Raw genomic sequence first — 16,396 nt, 5'->3', positions numbered from 1 at the left:
GAGGAAGGGAAAGAATCGCCCAAGGGCACATGGCGAGCCTGTGGTTTCAAGCCTGGGCGTGTTTGCCTCCAAGATCCGCACAATCCCGATACTCTTTCCCAGCCAGGGACAGTGGCGTTCCCCCCACACCCTGTTCCCCCCGGCTCCCCTTGCCAAACACCCGTTCTGACCGCACCACGGAGCCTGGAACGCGAGCCTCTGGGGGGGGTATAAGTTAAGCCACTCTGCGTGCATGTGTAGGTAGTGGATGGAGGAGTGAATCGTTTCATACTGAACTTCCGAAGCCATTTCAGAAATCGGAGGCGGGAGTATCTCCTGCTGTTGGGAGTGTTGATGATTTTTATTTTCTCCTCTATCATTTTCAGGGTTTTTCCAAAATATTACAATAAGCATCTATCATTTTATAAACCCCACTCCCTCCAAATCTCATTTTTAAAAAAGAAGGAGATTGGAGCGCGGCGACACGACCGGCTCTGTGCTGAGGTCCAGCCGACAAGGCCAACCAGTATGGGCCGCGTACTGCAGGCAGAGGCCCCAAGCTGGAGGAGGTCCCGAGGTTCTCCACCTCTCCAGCCTGGAGGCCAAGGCCACCGAGGCAGCGTCACCCTGAAATGTCCTCCTCTCAATACCGTGGCCAAATTGGACTCACTTTCCAGCGTCCAACTCCAATTCCGCTAGTCCTGTGAAGGTGTTTTAAAGCCCACCTTCCCCCACTGGGACGAACACCTATCTCCCTCCTCTGACCTCTGGGGGCACTTTCTTTGGGTCTGTTTTGTCATCCTTCTCTGCCTTGTCTTGGAGTCTTTTATATCCAGGTCTGTCTCTCCTGCTGGGCTAAAGCCTCGAGGGCAGGGCCTGCATCTCAACGATCTTTGTGTTTCCAGGGATATTCTCAGCCTGGCACATAGGGACCTCAGAAGAGTGTTTGTTGAACTTCAGTGAATTGAAACTATAGACCCCTAAGGGGGGACGTGGCGATCTATGGGTTTATGGCAGGACTCATGAACCTCAGCACCACTGTCCTTTGGGGTCTGATAATTCTGTCGGGGAGGGGGGGGGTGGTGCTGTGGTTTAGTAGCGTCCCTGGCCTCTACCTACTAGATGCCAACAGACACCCTCGGTTGTGACAACCATAAAGCGTTTTCATAAACAATCCCTCGGAGTAGGAGTTCCCATTTAGCAGATGAGATAGGCAAGGTGCACGGCGACTTTGGACTTGGAGTGGGGTCTTGTGTGTAATTCTCCACTCCAAGTCCAGTGCCCATCTCGCTACCCCGAGACCCCTCGGGACCCCAGCAAGGTCTTGGCCTCTGCGCTTTAGCGTACCCACTGCACTCTCACCCCCCGTCCTGGGTTCCACCCTGTCCCCTTCCCCCCTGCCCGGCCCAGGGGCCTGTGACCCACTGGTTGACCCTCCCGGGCCATGCACACTAGGCCTCAGGCTGTGTCTGAACATGCTCTCTCATTTTCTCTAGCACCTTGGCCTCCTCCCCATGTTTAAACACGCTGATGGTGACCTGGCCCGTCTCGGAGCCATACTTGTTCTTGACGAAGACGCCGTAGCGCCCACTGTCCTCACTGTTGACTCTTTCGATGGTGATGGTGACCTCCGACCCCTTCACCTCCATGTGGTAGCGGTCAAGGAAGGTGACAGGCTGGTCGTTCTTCAGCCAAGAGATTTCAGGGGTGGGGTCTCCCGAGATGACACAGGTCAGGCACAGGGTCTGGTGGAAAGCACAGGAAGGGAACACTCAGTCTGGCCTCCCCATACTAACACGTGGCGTTCATCTTCACTACCCCCCCCACCTCCCTGCCCGGAGAGCTCCCAGTACGTTTCTCTTGGTGATAAATGTATTACATGTGTTCTCTTGTGACCCATAAAAGGATAACAGTAAAATGGGAGAGGCAACGTATTTTTTTTTTTTTTTTTTTTAATTTATTTTTGGGACAGAGAGAGACAGAGCATGAACGGGGGAGGGGCAGAGAGAGAGGGAGGCACAGAAGCGGAAACAGGCTCCAGGCTCTGAGCCATCGGCCCAGAGCCTGACGCGGGGCTCGAACTCACGGACCGCGAGATCGTGACCTGGCTGAAGTCGGACGCTTAACCGACTGCGCCACCCAGGCGCCCCAAGGCAACGTATTTTAATTCCGCATCCTTCATCCCTCAAGTTTTCTACAGGCACATTTACTTGTTGGAATTTCAGACCATTGTTACCCTAGCAAATCTGCCCCAGATTGGCCTGAATTTTGCTTTATTGTTTTTTGTTGCATATCTGCCGTTAGGATTTTACCATGTAAAGAAGACTATACTGCTTTAATACAAAGATTTATGAATTGGCTTTGAAACTTCTTTTTGTTTTTAAATGTTGATTTATTTATTTTGGCGGGGGAGAGGGAGCCCCTGAAATTCCTTGAACAAGCTCCAACACAGAGTGCTACAGTTTAACAGTCAAACACTCAGTGGGGAGCTGGGCACATGCAGATTCTGAATCTCAGCTCTGCCCCTTCGAGCCGTGTAACCTTGGGAGAGTCCCTTAACCTCTCTGGGCTTCAGTTTCCTCAGCTACAAAGAGGGACTAGTAATAATCCCGTTTCATGTGGTTGCCTTCATGGTTAAACAGACTGAAGTACGTGCACATAACGGAATAGTGCCTGGCACGAAGTAAGCACCATGCAAACATTAACGATCATTTTCTAGAACACTAGACTTGGGTATTTTCGGGTCTAGAGGGGTTTTTAGGGATCACCAAGTAGAACTCCTACGGAAACGGAAGTTCACTGACAGAAGGCTGTGACGCCCAGGGCCCCCCAGAGAGCTGGGGTGAGCACCCCCACGGGCCCGACACTAGGCTCAGTGTCTCTCCTTATACTACACGTGCCCAGTGACTGTGGTCACTCGGCCAGACTCGGGTGGATCCGGCTCCTTCGGCTCTCGAATCCACGGTGCTACCTTGTATCAAGACCTGTAACGGATATGAGAGGGGGCATAGCGTGGGACTGCGGGGGTTGGTCAGTACCTTATCTTCCATGATGGTGGCTACATCGGGCAGGCCCCTCACCACCTTGGCACGATCTGGAAGGGAAAAGAGAGACCCTCGGTGATGAATGCTTTCCTGCCAGCTGCTTCCCGGGATCAGGTTCCACAGAGTGGGGGTTTTATTTTTAAGCAATGTTTCTTTTCTCTATTTTCATCATTTCGGGTAGAAATCTTTAAGTCCGTATTACGTGTTTCTTTGCCTTCACAAACAGAAGATAGGGACACGCTGTGCTTCTGTTATTGACTTGAAGTCACCCTTATGACCGGTGGTGCCTGAAGGTGACAGTGAGGTGCCCCTCCCCCTCCAGAACTGGGGAGGAGGAATGGGCCGGGGTCACCTGATGAAGGTAACGTGTGTGGACTTGGTGGTGGCATCCTTGCTGCTCAGAGGCCAATTCACGTCCCTCTGGGGTTGGGGCTGTGTCCTGGGCTGCAGGAGGCCCCAGTGTCCCAACAGGCAGAACGAGCTTCGGCTTTAAGGCCGTCCTCTCCCCAGCCCTCACCCCTCACCCGGAAAGCCCAAAGCCCGCCCAGCCTCCCTCCTGTCTATCCCTGCCTTTCAGGACCCAGCTGCTGCACCTGCTCAGTCCACACCCACACATCAGGCGTCCGTGGACCCCTTATCCATCCATCTGTCGTCCTGTCCCTGCCGCCCACAGCCACACAGACCCCATGGGGAGCTGGGACCTCAGAGCCCTGCCAGGAGGCATGAACTCACGGGAAGCTGCCCCGAACTCAGACATGAAAATAACAGAAATACGACTGGACTTACTCTTCTCAATGATGGCCAAGGCTCTGAAAAACAGAAATGGGAAAAACGCTTGAGTTCCATTTGATAAAGGACAGGCCTGCCCGGGGTGGGGGTGAGGGGGCGATGAGGGAAAGGCACAGCTGGCTGAGGCTCCCAGGAAGGGGTCCTGTACCCAGCTCGTGCCAGACCCCAAGGGGCCGATGGTTCACACAAGAAATGCAGGGGGCACTTACTTCAGCCTCTGGTGCTCAGCCAAGGCGTCGTCAAAAGCTGCCAGAAGGAAAGAGAGGGAGGTGGGGGGGGGGGGAGCGTCAGAGCCTCAGTCCCTGTGACCTGCAGGTTACAGGGCTTAGCGCTGACTGTTCCTCCACCGTCTTCCCATCCCTGTGTTCTCTCGGGGCAGTGCCAGGATTGGGTGGTGAGATGGGAGTCCCCTGCCCCCAAAAGACCACAGGATTTTCTAAACAGGTTTCTCTGCAGACAGACGGATGGACAGCTCACCTTGTCCCGAGAGATCAGTTGAGAGCTGCCGGGTATCCTTCCCGGCGGCTATCTCCAGGGTGTATTTGCCCTTGTCTGAGTCCTTGGGGTCCAGGATGTGGAGCCAGATCTCATCCAGGGTGGTGCCAGCCCTCACCCGATCACCACTCTCCAGGCGTTTTTCTCTGGATATGCGGGCAAAGAAATGTTGAACACGGCTCAGCCTGTCAGTGCTGCCCTGCTCATCAGTGTTGGCTGGCTAGGGGTCTACAGGCACCCCCCACCCCCACCCCGCAAACTCCTCTCCTGGGGTTTTGTTTCCAGATCTGTGGGCTGACCATCCATCATTCATTCATTCATTCATTCAGCAAATTCATGGCACATCAACCATGTTCCAGTGCTGAGTCTGTATTTGTGATGTGTCCTTCAGCCTGGGACCTTAAAGAAACGGGGCTCTGGGGTCAGTGATCCCCACGTCCTCCACCCCCGGGGATCACTTCCTCACCTCTTCATTTTCCTCAGCTTAAACCCTCCCAGCATGTCTTCCCACCATCATCCTTCCCTAGTCCTTAAAAACCATATCGACTCCTTCCCTTCTTTACTTGTATTTCATTCCTGGAGATGCCCGGTCCATGTCCTCAGTGTTGTGTTGCAGAAGTGACACCTGTGGACCTGGTCACAGGGCTCAGAAACTCTGGCTAGGAAAGGAGCCCTTGGCTTTGACAAACTCATTTGACAAACTTGACCAAGTCAGTCTAGCCTTCTCCATAGGATGAGTGCAGCAATGTCTGCTCCACAAGGCTGAGGCATGCAAATGGTAAGCAGCACCGGGAAAATAATGCTCTCAAACTGTCTGCAGTCCCTTAGCTCCCGGCTGAGTTTCTGTGGGTAACTTACCCATCCTGCCTTCCGGCCCTGGCACGCAGTCCGTTGTCAGCCCCACACATCCCTCTGCCTGCACCTATCCCCTCAGCCTGGCTGCCTGAGTTTGCTAAGGCTGCAAAGACCCACAAAGGCGCCGTGACCCGCCCGACCATCTGGTCCTCCCTCATTCTGCATCCTTCCAAGATGCTTCTCTAAGACAATGATGCTTCTGTGGCCATGGATGTGCTAGAAAAATGGGTTTACCACCAGGGTTCCTACCTTCCTTGGGGAACCTCCCTTCTGTACCTTTCATTGCTCTTCCCTATCCCTGATTCTCTGTGGACAGCGTGACTAGTGAGAGACCCTGTCTCTGCCACCCCCGTGGGATTGGGCTCTGGGACAGATGCCGTCTGTCCTCCCCCACCCTCTACTCCCCCACCCCCAGAGCTGGGCTAGGGCTCCAGGGAAAGGCCAACTTACTTGTGGAACCAGGTGGTTTTCATGTACTGGATATTGTAGTACTTGACCTTGCTGAAGATCCGGATCCCCTCTTCGGTCCCCTGGATTTTCAGCGGGGTTGCAGAGAGGGCTGGGGAGGCAAAGGAGAAGGCCAAGGCCCTTTGGGCAGCACATCTGGGTGCCAGCCAGCTCCCCCCACTGCTCTACAGGTGCGGCGGGAGAAATGCAGCATTGTGAGGAGGTACGAACTTCTCCGTCGATCTTTGAGATTGGAAACTAAACCCATGCCTGGCAGCCAAGGCTGGCTGGAGGTGCGTTGGAGGCTATTTGGCATCAGGACAGGGCTGAAAAAAGGGTGGGGGGGGGCTTGCTTACCACCAATCCTGCCCAGCTCAGTGTAGATGGCATCCAGGGCTGGAGGGAGACAGAGAGATGGTCAGCTGACATAGGGTCCTTCGAGGGATGTGCCAGGGGTAGGCATGTCCCTGGGAAAGCCTGGTGGACCTCATGAACAGCTCAGGGTACAGGGAGCTCCACAGGATGTCCCCTCACTGGCTTGGGTCTGGGGCACTCACTGATTGATGGGACAGGGGGGCACCACGGATGGAGGACAAATAGGGCAGCCTGACAATTTTCTTGGAGGCTGAGTCAACCAGCCTGATGGCTGACTGAGCCTGGGGCTCGGTAGGAGGTGGAGGGGTGAACTCCGGCTTCGGGTCTCAAAGCCTAGGCTCACGGCGGTATGCTGCAGAGAACCCGGATTTCGGTATCGCAGACCAGGTCCCGGCCACCCACCCGCTGTGCAGCCTTGGGCAGGTCCCTTAGCTTCTCTATTGCCCCAAGTGATATGGTGATCTCATAAATTTTACCCTACAGGTCGTATCACATCTTGTGGTTCTGTGTGATCCCTGGGTCCTCCCGGCCCATCTCTCACATCGCCAGCTCCTACCTTCACCTGTGAGGTCCAGTATGGTGTCATCCTCCCCTCGATTGTCAGAAACCGTTGCTCTATAAATTCCCTTGTCCTCTTTGGACAGCTGGAAAGAAGGATGAGAGCATGAGGGTATTGGCATAGGTTCTGGAAGGAGTGCCGATCAGCCTGGGCTCCAGGCCTGCCCCTAACTCTCTGTGTGATCGCAGGCAAAAACTCTTCTCCTCTCTGGGCCTCAGTTTACCCATCTGGAATGGGTGATCTCTAAGGCTTCTGCTACCTCTGGAGCTCTTTGATTCCAAGTTCAGGGCTGGTCTGGGCCGGGGGGCAGGTAGCGGGAGGCGGGGGGGGGACTGAGGGCAGAAGCAGACACCCCACCTTTAGATTCACAGGCAGCTGCACCGAGAAGGACATGAGGACCTCTCTTTGCAGGGTTGCCTGAGCTGCCCTGCTCCCTGGAGGCCCCGGCTGGAGGGACCCCTCTGCACTTCTCCAGAAGGAAGCGTGCTATCTTTTGGCCAGGACAAGGGGCTCCTTGCTGGCGCGTGCTCGTCAACCCCAAATGAAGCCCGAACTGACACTCAGCAAAGCAAGAGCCTGGGTTGCGCTCCTGAAGCAAGGTCCAGCTGTCACAAGTGACCTCTCCTTGCACAGCATCTCCTTCGGGCCCTGGGAGAACTATCTGCTTCCCTGTCCCCCCTCAAAGGGTCTCTCCCACTCCGACCATCTCTCCATAGTGTGTTTTGAGGCAGAATGCAAGGCAGAGACAACCCTTGACCTGGGGATTGGAGAGCTGAACCCCAACAGACCTCTCCTGCTTGGCCCCCTCCTCCCCCAGTGGAGGCTCCAAAGTCCCAGCCAAACCGGGGGCGGGGGGGTGGGGGTGATTGTGTCTTTGCACTTAACGGCTCGGAGCCTCCATTTACTCGCCTGTGAGATGGTGGCATAATCCTCGCCCTGGCCATGGGCTGTCGCTACAAAGGGCGGTAACTCTTTGGAAGCCAGAAAGCCAAAGATAATCCAAGCGATTATTACAACAAGCCTCTCGAGCTACGAAGCGCCTACTTGCCCTGTGCCAGGAGCTTGCGCTGTGGCGACAAAGGCCGGTTGTGGCATCATCCCGGCCGGGATTTGGGGGAAGACCCTGAAGTCACTGTTCCCTTCCTGGTCAGCAAACTCACATTTGCTCCAGTCCTCCGTGGCACCCCGTGAGGCCGCAGAAACCAGCCGCAGGGCAGAGAAGCATCGAAGGTTTGAGCACAGGCCTTGTGTTTCCATCTCAACCAGGCCACCCACCCTCTGAAGGCCAAGTGGGCTGGAGAACTAAGCCTCAGGCCTGTTCTGCTCTGCCCAGACCCGCCTCACATAGCGATCGCCTTCCGGCCCTGAATCCTACACTCTTGGTCGGGGCAGGAACAAATCTTTGACTGAGCGTCCCTTCTGACCCATTCATGTTACAGACGAACGCTGAGCTCAGAGGACAATGACTGGCCCAAGGTCACACCGTTAGTGGCGGGGCCAGAAATGCAATCCAAACAAAAGGAAATATCTGTATTGCTGTTCCTGCCTTTACCTAAAATGTTTCTATTTTCCCCTCCATGGGCTTTTTTTTCCCTTGAGTTAATTTTGGTTCAAAAAATACTGCGTGAAATGTTATTTATCTTGATTACTGAGTTTTTAGTGCCCCCTTAAATTCTGTGCTCGAAGTGAGTGTCTCACTGGCCTCATCCTGGTCCCAGCCCCGCTCCTGACTCCGTGCCCAGTGCTCTTGACTGCGTGTCCAGTGCTCCTGACTCCGGTGCCCAGTGCTCCTGGTGCTGCCTGGAGGGTGTGAGACCTGGGGTTGCACTTACCTCCTCGATGCACAGGATTCCCACTCCAGTCTGTGGGTCGTACTGACCGTCCGGTGTCTCTTTCTTCTGGAAGAACCACTGGAAGCAGGTTTCCTTCTTGGTGTTGGTTGCCTGAGGGAGGTAGGGAATGAAGAGACTCTCTCAGGCTTTCTCTTTTTAAGTAAGAACTCGACTCATCAGATCTCTCTCTCTTTTTTTTCCTACAAACTTGCGTGTCCCTCACCCCCGTACTCGCTCGTAGCTAATTCCTTCTTAGATCTCAACTATTCCTTCCTTCACACCGCATGTCCTCTGCTCGTTCCACATTCTGGATCTGATCTCTTCTCTACTCTATTTTTCCTTGTAAGCGTCTGTGCGTCTTACAGATCCTACCCTTCTCCAGGCATCTAAAGAGGCTGCAGGGTGCTGAGAAGGAGCACCACCCTTGGAGGCAGACTGCGTTAAAACCACGCTCCAGACTTCACCTCCTACCCCGTGGTCTTGAGCTGTTTCTCTACTTGTTCTCCGACCCACGCCTGTCTCACAGATGATTGTGAGGCAGATGGGTGCTGAGCACAGGGTCTGGCAAGGCTACTAACAAACATTAGGGAATCCCTCTCCATATATAGACCCCTCACTTGCTCCTGGCCCCCCTGGCCCCACAGAACCCCTTCCTGGAACAGCTGGGAGATCTAGCTGAAGGCTGATGGGACCCCCACTAATTTGGCTCCTTGGGCTCTTCCAGGGAGTAGCTTTGTTTTCTAGTTAAACTGTTCCTCCTGGGGCTACTTCTCCTTGGGATCAGCCAAGCACAGGAATTTGGGAAAGCGGGCAAGGACAGCCACCGCGCTGGGGGGGACGAGCCACATGCTCCCCGCACTGGGGGGGGGGGGCAGGGCTGGAGGCAGGGGCGGGGATTTGCCTTGCATGTCAGGAGCACTTGGCAGTCCTCCGTGACCTTCCACTGCAAGGGCTCCTCGAAATAGGGACCTGCGAGCACAAAACAAACACGCCCACCGTCAGAGCTCCAGGCTCCGCCAGGGCGCCACCTGGTGGTGAGATGGGGGGCAGCCCGCGGGGGAGGGGCAGCTAGAGACCACAGGTCCCTCAGATTCTGCCGCCACTAAGGCAGGGACGGAGGTGAGGCAGGAGAGGTGCCTGGGGTGCCAAATTTAAGGAGGTGTCACTCTCAGGGTTGGGCTTGACCCTCAGGGGTGTTGCTCTGTGTCTTGTTCTTGCACTGGGACAGAGCTGCATTGAATTGCAGTGGCCCTCCCTCGGGGACCCAGTGGGGCTGAGGGACCTGTTAGCCCACCCGTCCCGTCCCGCAGGTCCCTAGCAGGTCCCCAGCACTGACTGCTGGCTTGGTGGCCACAGCCTCTGAACTTCACCCCAGCAGTTCTTACCCTGTTTTCTCTTCCAGTCTCTCCTCTTAGCGTCCGCTTTCCGCAGAAGTTTGTCAAAATCTGTGAACACATCGGGAGGAAGAGTTGTGAGCCGGGAGGAGCGTGGGGGTGGACACAGGGCCCGGAACTGAGAGGCCAGGTTGGGCGTGTGGGGCGGGCAGGGCCCGGCTGACCGTCATCCACCAGTGCCAGGGTGATCTGGTTTTTGGCTTTTCCATCCTGGAGCTGAGCAGTATAGGATCCTTTGTCATCCTCCGACAAGTTCTGGATGATCACTTCCACCAGGCCCTTCGCTCGGTCAAAATTGATTTTGCGGTTCTGGGGAGAATAAAGCCGGAGAATCTTTTTTGCCCTTTTCCTATCCCAGGGAATTTGTACTGTGGGACACAAATCAGGGCGTATCTGGACTTGAAGGGGTGGGGGGTGTGATATGTGCGAGTTAGATGCCTTCAGAGACTGGGGAGGAGGCCCTGGGTAACTCTGCTTCTCCTATAGCCCTGGGCTGTGTCACACCGGCCCCCGGGAACACCCTGGGGCCCAGTGGGCACAGGAGAGTCTTGGGTACTTGGGTTAACTGCGATTAATAATAAGCCCAAACCCCCACTGTGCCACATTTTCTACAAATCCCCATACAAGTTTAAAGGATAATATAAAAAATGCCTGTGTGCTTGCTACCCAGAATTAACACTCATTTACATTTTGTCACGTTCTAACAGTTTTTAAAAGTTTTATTTTCCACATTTAGGACTGTCTTCTCTCTGGACTTATTTGTATGTATGATTTGAGGGAGCCATCTAGTTTTATTTTTTTTATAATTTTTTTTAATGTCTATTTATGTTTTTGAGAGAGAAAGAGACAGAGGGTGAGTAGGGGAGAGGCAGAGAGAGAGGGAGACACAGAATCTGAGGCAGGCTCCAGGCTCTGAGCTGTCAGCACAGAGCCGGATGCGGGGCTCAAACTCACGGAGTGTGAGATCATGGCCTGAGCAGAAGTCGGACGCTTAACCACTGAGCCGCCCAGGTACTTCCCCCGCCCTTTCTTCTAAGTTTATTTTGAGAGACAGCAAGTGCAAGCAGGGGAGGGGCAGACAGAGAGAGAAGCAGAAGCAGGCCCTGCGCACTGTAAGTGTAGAGTCCCATGCGGGGCTCGATCTCACGAATAGTTTTATTTTTCTGTAGGGACAACCGATAGTCCCAATGCCACGCACTCAAGAGGGCGGACTTTTTCACACTTCCTCTACCATGTGCCAAGGTCGCTGTTAATCTTTGTGTAGAAGTTTCATGTCTATTTTCTCGTTTGCTTCTTCTGATCCCGGGACAACCAGCCCCATTGTACCGATATAGAAACGGAGGCACAGAGAGGTGCACAGGCCTGCCCAAGGGCACACAGCCCACAGGTAGGAGTCCTGACATCCAGCCCTGAGCAGATTCTCCTCTGTCAGAACCAGTGCTCCTCTCTGTAACACATATTGTCTGATGCCCACTTTGCCATCTGAAAATGCAATTTGCAAACAACATGGCAGTATGATCGAATCTCTCCTGAGACTGAAATTGCCATGTTTGTAAAAACAGTTGAACGTGGGCAACTCATGCTTCAATCTAATACAATCTATCGACAGGCATGATTTTTTTTATACCACAACTGTAACGTGAAGAAGAAATAAAAATCATATGCATTTCAATAGTAGATGCTCAGCGATAATCTGTCTTGTTGCACTGATTTATGATGAACTGGTTTGAATTTAAGAGAAGCTCGGTAAAGCAAAAAGATCAAAAGCCATTTTGTACAAAAAAGAACAGGAAAATGAACGAAAGAGTGTAGGGTCAGGTGGCTAACGGAGTAACTTGTCTATTCGGTGTATGTTAAAACTGCACAAATACTTTGTATCACAAGGTGAGGGTCTAGGTTCAGAGAACTGTAAGCGTGAATGTAGGTTTTTAATCTTAAGAATGTCTAGTAGGACAGTCAAAAGTTGTGTGTGGCGGGGGGGGGGGGGGGGATGGAGAGTCTTTATCCGTGGGAGTGTTTCTCGCACTGGTGGGCCCTAGCCACCAGGTGTCCCCACCCCCATCTCATCGCTGTGACAAAGCATGTGGCCGTTCCTGAAATGTCCACTAGGGGGTGCTGTTGGCCCCGCCAGACGCCGCGTCCCGGACGGGAGGGGGGTGGGGGCACCTCCCCTAAGAAGTCTGAGCCCCCGGTTACCGGTGAGCTGAAGATCTCCTTCTCGTTGAAGATTAGATGCAGCTCAGCGGCGGGAGATAACTTTTCCACTTCCAGCCACAGGCGCACCTCTCCTTGCTCGAGGATGTCAACGTTCCAGCCAGAGATCAGCTTGATCACTGGAAGGCGGAGGACAAGAAGCGGGTGGGTGGGGCACCCGTCTCCCCTCTCCACTCCCGACCAGCCCCACCGTGAGCACACCCTGGCCATTTAACAGGCAAAGCGCTTCAAGAGTCTGAGGGCCACGCCGCTGGGATGGAGGTCCGGGGACGGTTTCCACATTCAGTCCCTCTAATGCAATTCATCTCAGAGAAGCGTCCCATCTCCCTAGGGATCTGAGGCCATGGTTCTCACCCTGGCCCGGCACTGGATCCCTGAGGATTTTTAAAAAGGTGAATGTCTGGGCTCCAGCCCCAGAGGTTCTGATTTGTCTAAGGCACGGCCTGGACACTGGGGCTTTAAAAGTTATCAGGGTGACTCCCAGGTGCACCCAGGTGTGTGACCCCTGCTCTGGGGACCACACGCTGCTGCTAAGCAACGGAAGGGGGCGGAGGTTGAGATGATCCAAAGTCCACAGGACGGAAGAGCCAATAACAATTACAAGAGGATGAAGCCATCTACTCTGCCCTCCTTTGTATTCCCTTCCCGCCCTGCTGGCCGCCCTTTTCTCCTTTGCGGACCGCAGACTCCCCAGGCCTCTGACCCTGCAGCCCCGTGATGCTCCCATCCTCTGTCCCCTCTGCTGGGCCCCAGTCAGCTCTGCTCCAGACACCCCCGAGGGCCCAGCCTACCTGGGTTTCTGATCTCATGGCTCAACTTCTTCAGCTTGTTCAACTCTGGGACCGGGAGGCGCAAGGAGAAACAAAACAAAACAAGGAGAGTGAAGTGCCCGGGGCCAGTGGGTTCATGGGAGCCATCCTAGCGTCCCGTGCTGGGTGAAAGTCCCAAGAGACCCCCCCCTCCCCCCACCCCCCAGCCTGGAGTTACTCGCTACACAGGAGGTGAGGGTGAGGGACAGTGCTGTAGGCCGCCTGAGGGGTGCTACCTCCTCCGGGAAGTTTTACCTTGTGCCGGGCTCCGCGTGCCCTCACCCGTCCTCACACAGCGCTGTGGGGTGAGCACTACTGTCCCCTCTGACCGCTCCAGGCCCACTGGTGGCCGGGGTGGGGCCCACACTTCATTTTCCCTTGTAAGCCCCAGAGCCCTGAGTATGGTGAGTCTCGACTCATGGCAAAGTGCAAACAGAATAAAACGAAAACCACAAACGTGGCTTGAGTCTGCAGACAGTCAATCACCTGACTGTATCCGCATAACATTGTTTCTGCTGGGACAGCCCCGGGGATTATCATCTCCCTTTGCAGATGAGCCAACCGAGGTCCAGAGAGGCGACGCGGCTTGCTCCACATCAAGCAGCCGGCAGATTATGGAGGTGGACTCGGAACCTGAGCCTGCGCGGCTTCTGCATCTTAACAAAATCAGAGGGCCTCACGAGCAAGCACTCAGCCGGGAAGACGGCGGCCCGTCGCCCCTCGTACTCTGGGGACAGCGGAGCCGGAGTCTTGTCCGTCAACAGCACTGGCTCCAGTTCTGTCTAAGCCATCAAACGTGGCTGACCCTTGAGACACAGCATCCCCTCTCTGGTTTGCCACAGTCCCTGCTGCTCCCTATTGCCCTGGTTCCTCAGACCAGCGGCCATTTGCAATTTGCCCTCACCCTGCGCTGTGGTATTTCTGGGGCGACAGAAGGAGGTGAAATAATTCTGGTACCTTTGCTTTTTATCAAAAGTAGAAAAGGGAAAGAGAGACAAGAAGAACGTGAACTCCGCCGAGCAGGGATTTTTGACTGTTGAGTTCGCAGTGCCCAGGACAGTGTCTGGAGTATGGCAGGCGCTCCACAGATACTCATCAATGGACTGGCTGACTGAATGGGTGGGTGACGGCCTACTTCTCCGGAAATCGCTGCTTTATCAGTTTTTGTTGCTCCTTGCCAGCCTCTGGGGACATTTGTGTTCGGGACTCTTGATGTGGGCCTGTCTCTCTGGGGGAGGTGGCAGTGGGGCAGGGGCATTACCTTCCTCAGTCAGCGTGTGGCTGGCCGAGATGTCTTCGTCAGCATCGGTGACCACTACTGAGTAGGTGCCCAAATCCTCAAGGCCAGGCTCTTTCAGGATGACCTTGGACCTGGCGGAGAGAGGAGAGCAGAGACTGGGTGAGGAGCCTTGTGCCCTGGAGGCCTGAGAACTGCAGGCCCCGGCACCCCAGCCCCACCCCTGGCCACGCCTCCTTACCCCCCCCCCCCCCCGGGGTGCCCTGCCCAGGGTAGCTCTGGCCTGGCACCTTCAATGGCCCCGTTAGCCAGGCTCTCTGGCACAGGGTCTTCCTACTGGCCACACTGCCCTCTTGCCCCCCAGGGCTCAAGCCATCATCTGGACAGGGCCAAAGCCAGAGCTGCTGGGGGTGGGCGAGTGAGACATGGGGACGTTTGACCTCTGGTCCCAACCCCTCTTTTTACACGTGAGGACGCTGAGCCCAGAGAACTTTCGAGAGCAAGCCGTTGGCACCCAGGCTAGAAACCACGAGCTTTGCGTCTCCTTGGCAGCACAATTCCTTGCAGAAGAATCTTTAGTGAATGTTGCCATTTTTGCCCTTAAATGCATCATCCCCGCATTTCTACCTAAGGTGGCAGCCGGCGTCCTTGGTGAGAGACCAAGCAGCCCCAGCCAGGCCCACTATCGTGAGTCTCCCCCCACCCCCCCCAACCGGTGGCCTTGCCCCTGAACTTCTCCCCACTCACCTGACAGCCTTTGGGACCTGTGGACTAGTTACACTGCCCCTCTGCCCTCACTTACTTGTTAGCTTTCTCCTCGACCTTGACCCTCTGGGGGTCTGGCGGGCCCTTGTAGTCCTTGGACCACTGAAACTCTGACGAGTCAGGGGCCTCGGGGGCTTCGAAAGCCAAGTAGATAAAGCCCTCTTCATCCACACCAACCTCGATCTCTCGGGCATCTGAGGGCAGGACCCAAGGCAGGGCACCAGACGTTGAGAAGCAATCAACCCAAGTCACTCGCCTTCCTGCTTAACCCTTTCCACAGCTGCCCATTTGCGCTCGAATAAAATGATAAACCCCAGTCTCCTTGCCCGGGTCTCCAAGGCCTTGTGTGATCAGCTCCCTCTCAGCTCTAATGTCACACCTCCTCAGAGAGGCCCTCCCTGACCACCCTGGCTAAAGCAAGCCCCGCCCCACCCCACCCCCCTGTTCATTTCCTTTACAGCACTTACCACCCCCTTAAGTCATCACCTTCGCATAATCCTTTCCTTGTTTACGTCCGGCCCCTCCCCCATGCTAGGGCAGGGGCCCTGTGTCCCCAGTGCAGTGTGGGCATCACCAAATATTTGTGGAATGAACGGAGAATTGAAAGACTGGAAAAAGAACGTGGCTTATAGGCCGCAGAGATAAGTGACTCCATCATGTGCTAGCTGCGTGACCGGACCGGTTAACTTCTGAGCCACGCCAGAGTCAGTTGTGAGTGGGGGCAATGATCCCTCGCCCAGGGGCCTGTTGGGAGGGCCGGGCCGTATGAGGACCTAGTGTAGCGCCTGGTGTGTGTGGCAGGAGGGGACCTCGGGAGCTGTGGCTGCAAGAGAGACAAAGCCTCGTGTGGTATCTGGGATGGAGTTGGGTGTTAAATATCCACGAGGAGTTGTGGGAGTTTATGCATATGGCACGTGAATGGAAAACCCCATCGAATAGGAAGCAAACATATGTTCGTATCTTGGGGTCCCACAGAAATGAGCAGGAGTGGGGAGTGGGCGAGAAACAGGCAAAAAGGAAAGGCAGAGCTGGATGATGTGCAGGGTGGCGGTGGGAGGGGGGCCCTTCCTGCCGCACATCTGCATGCTCCTCCTGACCCTCCGCTCACCTCTGCCTGTCCCTGAGGGCACAGCCCGGCCTCGTGGTGCCCGCGCCTCCCCCTGCCCTTACCTGGCTTGTCTTCCAGGAGTATGGGGTCGGTGGGCATGGATGGCTGTCCCGGACCCGCTGAATTCACGGCCTGAACCTGGAACCTGTACCTCTTTCCCGCTTGCAAGTCAGAGACCTGGGGGAGGTGGAGGGGTGGGCCAGGGTGAGCACTGAGGACAGAAAAGACTCGCCCTGGGGTGGGGGGCAGGCCAGGAGCACCCCACTCTCCCAAGTCCCAGTCTGCAGTGGGTTCCTGCACTGGGATTACTTCCCATGCCTGTGGCACGTGGAATTCTGCCCACTTAACTCATCACCCGCCTCAACAAGAAAGCACCCCATCTCTTCTCCATCCATCACCCCAGAGAGAAGCCTGGGGATCATCTTTGACATCTTTCTCTTGGGCTCTACACTTCTCATCACTGAGTTCACACTTCCCCAACATTTCTTGAACGT

The 16,396-nt window shown here is 55.1% G+C and overlaps 1 protein-coding gene across 3 annotated transcripts in view; it reads right to left on the bottom strand.

Annotated features, from left to right (window-relative positions):
• Window positions 1–309: 309 nt before the first annotated feature.
• MYOM3 (myomesin 3) overlaps window positions 310–16,396 on the bottom strand; it is a 49,475-nt gene continuing 33,388 nt past the window's right edge. For all 3 annotated transcript variants that reach the window (XM_058718638.1, XM_058718639.1, XM_058718640.1), the window contains 17 exons: window positions 15,965–16,079; window positions 14,832–14,988; window positions 14,054–14,163; window positions 12,775–12,819; window positions 11,966–12,102; window positions 9,934–10,078; window positions 9,761–9,820; window positions 9,277–9,344; window positions 8,376–8,486; window positions 6,541–6,628; window positions 5,967–6,005; window positions 5,613–5,721; window positions 4,290–4,453; window positions 4,022–4,058; window positions 3,810–3,832; window positions 3,018–3,073; window positions 310–1,724 (listed from right to left, as the gene is read on the bottom strand). In XM_058718638.1, coding sequence (XP_058574621.1) covers window positions 1,431–1,724; window positions 3,018–3,073; window positions 3,810–3,832; window positions 4,022–4,058; window positions 4,290–4,453; window positions 5,613–5,721; window positions 5,967–6,005; window positions 6,541–6,628; window positions 8,376–8,486; window positions 9,277–9,344; window positions 9,761–9,820; window positions 9,934–10,078; window positions 11,966–12,102; window positions 12,775–12,819; window positions 14,054–14,163; window positions 14,832–14,988; window positions 15,965–16,079 — 1,758 coding nt within the window. In that variant the 3' untranslated portion in view covers window positions 310–1,430. The remainder of the gene's footprint in view (window positions 1,725–3,017; window positions 3,074–3,809; window positions 3,833–4,021; window positions 4,059–4,289; window positions 4,454–5,612; window positions 5,722–5,966; window positions 6,006–6,540; window positions 6,629–8,375; window positions 8,487–9,276; window positions 9,345–9,760; window positions 9,821–9,933; window positions 10,079–11,965; window positions 12,103–12,774; window positions 12,820–14,053; window positions 14,164–14,831; window positions 14,989–15,964; window positions 16,080–16,396) is intronic.

Source organism: Neofelis nebulosa, chromosome 2 (genome assembly GCF_028018385.1).
Source record: "Neofelis nebulosa isolate mNeoNeb1 chromosome 2, mNeoNeb1.pri, whole genome shotgun sequence".
NCBI lineage: Eukaryota > Metazoa > Chordata > Mammalia > Carnivora > Felidae > Neofelis > Neofelis nebulosa.
The sequence above is the reverse complement of the archived record's forward strand: the minus strand, read 5'-3'. Positions and strand labels throughout refer to the sequence as shown.